Below are 3467 nucleotides of genomic sequence, written 5' to 3'. Positions count from 1 at the left end.
CATATCATCTATTAGTTCTTGTGACACATCATATATTAGTTCTTGTGGCATATCATCTATTAGTTCTTGTGACACATCATCTATTAGTTCTTGTGACACATCATCTATTAGTTCTTGTGGCACATCATCTATTAGTTCTTGTGACACGTCATCTATTAGTTCTTGCGACATATCATCTATTAGTTCTTGTGGCACATCATCTATTAGTTCTTGTGACACGTCATCTATTAGTTCTTGTGACACATCATCTATTAGTTCTTGTGGCACATCATCTATTAGTTCTTGTGGCACATCATCTATTACTTCTTGTGACACATCATCTATTAGTTCTTGTGGCACATCTCATACCGGGTTGACAAGCAGTCTTCTCCTGAGACCTTTGTTGGTGTATTTATTAATCACTATCGTATGGTCCAAGTGGATTTCTCTGCGAATAACTAGGATTAAGAATGCAACTTGACCCCTTGTATTCCTTCTCAGTGTTCTGATCAGCATACGTTCCTGCACCGGTAGCAGACGATTACAAGGTTCACCGGTAGCAGACGATTACAAGGTAACACAGAGAATTTAGTATATGTTTGGGAAAGAGCGTTGTTTAAAACCGGTGAGGTTTTCCTGTAACATTTGTAACACTGATAGACATGTTCCATCTGATAATCCACGCTCTGAGGTCCTCCTTGAAACTAGGAATTCACATTCATTTTCATTTTGCGAAGATGTTTTGTCAACATGTCTGTGAATAATGGTTTTGACGCTGAAATTACCCTAAAATTAAAATTGTCATTTTCTTTTGAGCTATACATATATGACCTGAGTATACAAAAAATATGAGTAGGATTGTAAATAAATGTTTGAAATTACAAAATCAACACCACAACTCTTTATCGGTTTTTCTTCCTCCTCCATTCATGGAGGGGGTACGTGTCCCCTCTGGATCCATCACAATTAATTGGATATATAGAAAATTGTAATATTAAATTGGATTATTCTCTTTTTTCTAGGTTATTCACTGTGTCCAATCAAGGAGAAATTCGGATTCTGAACTTGGAGTTTCTAAACACCAGTGTCTGTCATGTGTTTGTGGTTGCTACGGACAACGGTATCCCTCCGCGCCAAACCAGTGTTCCCGTGACCGTTCAGTTTCCTGAAGAGCTGTTGCAAGGGCATGTGATGAAGAGTAATGGAAAACATAATCCTTTTGTGTTAATGGTTGTGTTCAGCGTGTTGTTGGCCTCTCTATTTGTTGTGATTGTTAGTCTCACCATCTATATACTAAGAAGGTTTGTATACAAATATCTGTTATATTTTTTCTATATGATTTTATTTTTCGTTACTCTACAAATAAGGTTGATTCACTATTCTCTGTTATCGCCCAACCCCCCTCCCCCAAATCATATAGGTTTAAGGTGGCCCGGCATGGCCAGGTGGATAAGGCGCTCGACTCACAATCTGAGGGTCGTGGGCTCGAATCCCCGTCCCACCAAACATGCTCGCCCTTTTAGCCGTGGGGGCGTTATAATGTGACGGTCAATCCCACTATTCGTTGGTAAAAGAGTAGCCCAAAAGTTGGCGGTGGGTGGTGATGACTAGCTGCCTTCCCTCTAGTCTTACACTGCTAAATTAGGGACGGCTAGCGCAGATAGCCCCCGTGTAGCTTTGCGCGAAATTCAAAAACAAACAAACAAGTTTAAGATATAACATCGACTTCTAAAGGTTAAGTATTGTTTTTCCTTAGTAATGTGTATTTCCATAGTTACTCCTTTCCTTTCTAGTTGGTTGCTCATTTAATTGCAGTATCATCCGTTCCTTAGAAGGACCTTCTATATCATGTTGCCTCTTCCAATGTCAGCTTTGTAGAGGCCTCTGTTTCATAGACTTCTCCGCGTTGGTTTGATCTCAAGATGGCGTTTTAAGGTTCTGTGTTTAATCATTTATACGCCATAAAGTCTAATTTCTCTCAACACCAAACCAGGGTAGTGAAAGTTCATGAAACATTCTCTATCGAAGAAAAATTGCATTGTCTTCAAATATTTATTATTAATTTATCACCATCAATTATTATTATATATATATATATATATATATTAATATTTTGATTTGTATTTTTGGAGAATTTATAGAAGTTAATACAGATCAGATTGACTATCGTTCAGAGATAATGAGCATTTTACTGTCATACGGATTTATATTTTACTCCCTAGAAAACGAAACCGTGAACGTCTTCCAGCCACCACAATCACAACTGACCATCCTCCGACCAGTAAATTGACCGGTTACGTGGGCAATGTCCAGCTAGCTAGGAAACCTTCAGAACAACTCCAGCCTCAGCCTCGCCTTGTTGGAAAGGATAATCCCATATTTCACGTGGATGATGACGTAGAAGCAGAGGCTGTAAGCACTGTAAATTTGAATGATCCTAACTCGTTGCACGTTGCCTATTACAGAGAAAAGTGTCTTCCCAAAGGACCATTCATCCACGAAGAGCAGCGCGAAACTAGTCTAGAAGAAGTGGAAATAAATCCACTGCCAAAAACTGGTAATGGTCACCTGAATGATGTGAATCTGGATTCTAATTGGATTAAAGTCCGTAACAACCATTGGCTTAATGGGTCTATTCCCGAAATAATAAACAAAGTAAGTTGGTAAAATGAGGGAACCAACATACAGTGCATTGAAGGCGATATTGTTTGTAATAGTTGCGTGTGTGTGTTTATTTGATAACTAATATGATAACATTTTAAAATATAACCCAATAACAAAAGGTTGTTTTAGTACGGTAAATGCTATGATAACATTTTCAAAGCATAATTCCCTCCCCTCAAAAAATGTCGTATTTGTACAGTAACTAATATTATAATACTTTAAGCATAACCCACTAATTAAGGTCGTATTTATACAATAAATAATATGATAATGCTTTAAGCCTAACTATACCTTTCTAATCTGGAACAGATGATGGTTCAAAAAAATCAGCTAAATTAAGCCGATTAACTGTAGTTGAGAACACGGATCTGTTGTTGTTATTGTTTGTTGTTCTCAGAAAACGTTTTTTGCTGGTAAAAGTACTGCTATAGCATGCAGTTGTCACGTGATCGGTAAAATGAATTGAGCTTTAACTATTTTTTGACTGGTTTCAAATTAAACGAATTGTTTGTCCAATTGTCTATTCTTTTATCTTAAACGCTAAATTACATCATGGCTATCCGCACAATACCCGCCCAGATGAATCAAACCTCAAACATTAGAGTCACGAACTACCGGGGGAGAGAAGTGTGTCGAAACAAACTTTTATACCATGTTCTTTGATTGTACTCAAGGATTCACCATGAATGTTGAGTGAAAAAAAAAAGAAAAAAAAAAGAAGATTGAAACAGGAAAACAAAAGTCTGTCTTTAACAGTTTATTATGAAAGTTATTGACAGAGTTACGAAGCTACGATAATCTTTTTTTTTATATTTTATATTTCT

General features: G+C 37.1%; 1 protein-coding gene across 1 annotated transcript in view; it reads left to right on the top strand.

Moving 5' to 3' along the window:
* The window catches only part of LOC111083871 (fat-like cadherin-related tumor suppressor homolog), a gene marked incomplete at both ends in the record, with an annotated part of 11169 nt that extends 8535 nt beyond the window's left edge, over positions 1 to 2634 (top strand). Inside the window, 2 exons of the mRNA XM_022380588.1 lie at positions 1002 to 1280; positions 2202 to 2634. Coding sequence (XP_022236296.1) covers positions 1002 to 1280; positions 2202 to 2634 — 712 coding nt within the window. The remainder of the gene's footprint in view (positions 1 to 1001; positions 1281 to 2201) is intronic.
* Positions 2635 to 3467: the final 833 nt, after the last annotated feature.

Source organism: Limulus polyphemus, unplaced genomic scaffold (genome assembly GCF_000517525.1).
Source record: "Limulus polyphemus unplaced genomic scaffold, Limulus_polyphemus-2.1.2 Scaffold11765, whole genome shotgun sequence".
NCBI lineage: Eukaryota > Metazoa > Arthropoda > Merostomata > Xiphosura > Limulidae > Limulus > Limulus polyphemus.
The sequence above is the reverse complement of the archived record's forward strand: the minus strand, read 5'-3'. Positions and strand labels throughout refer to the sequence as shown.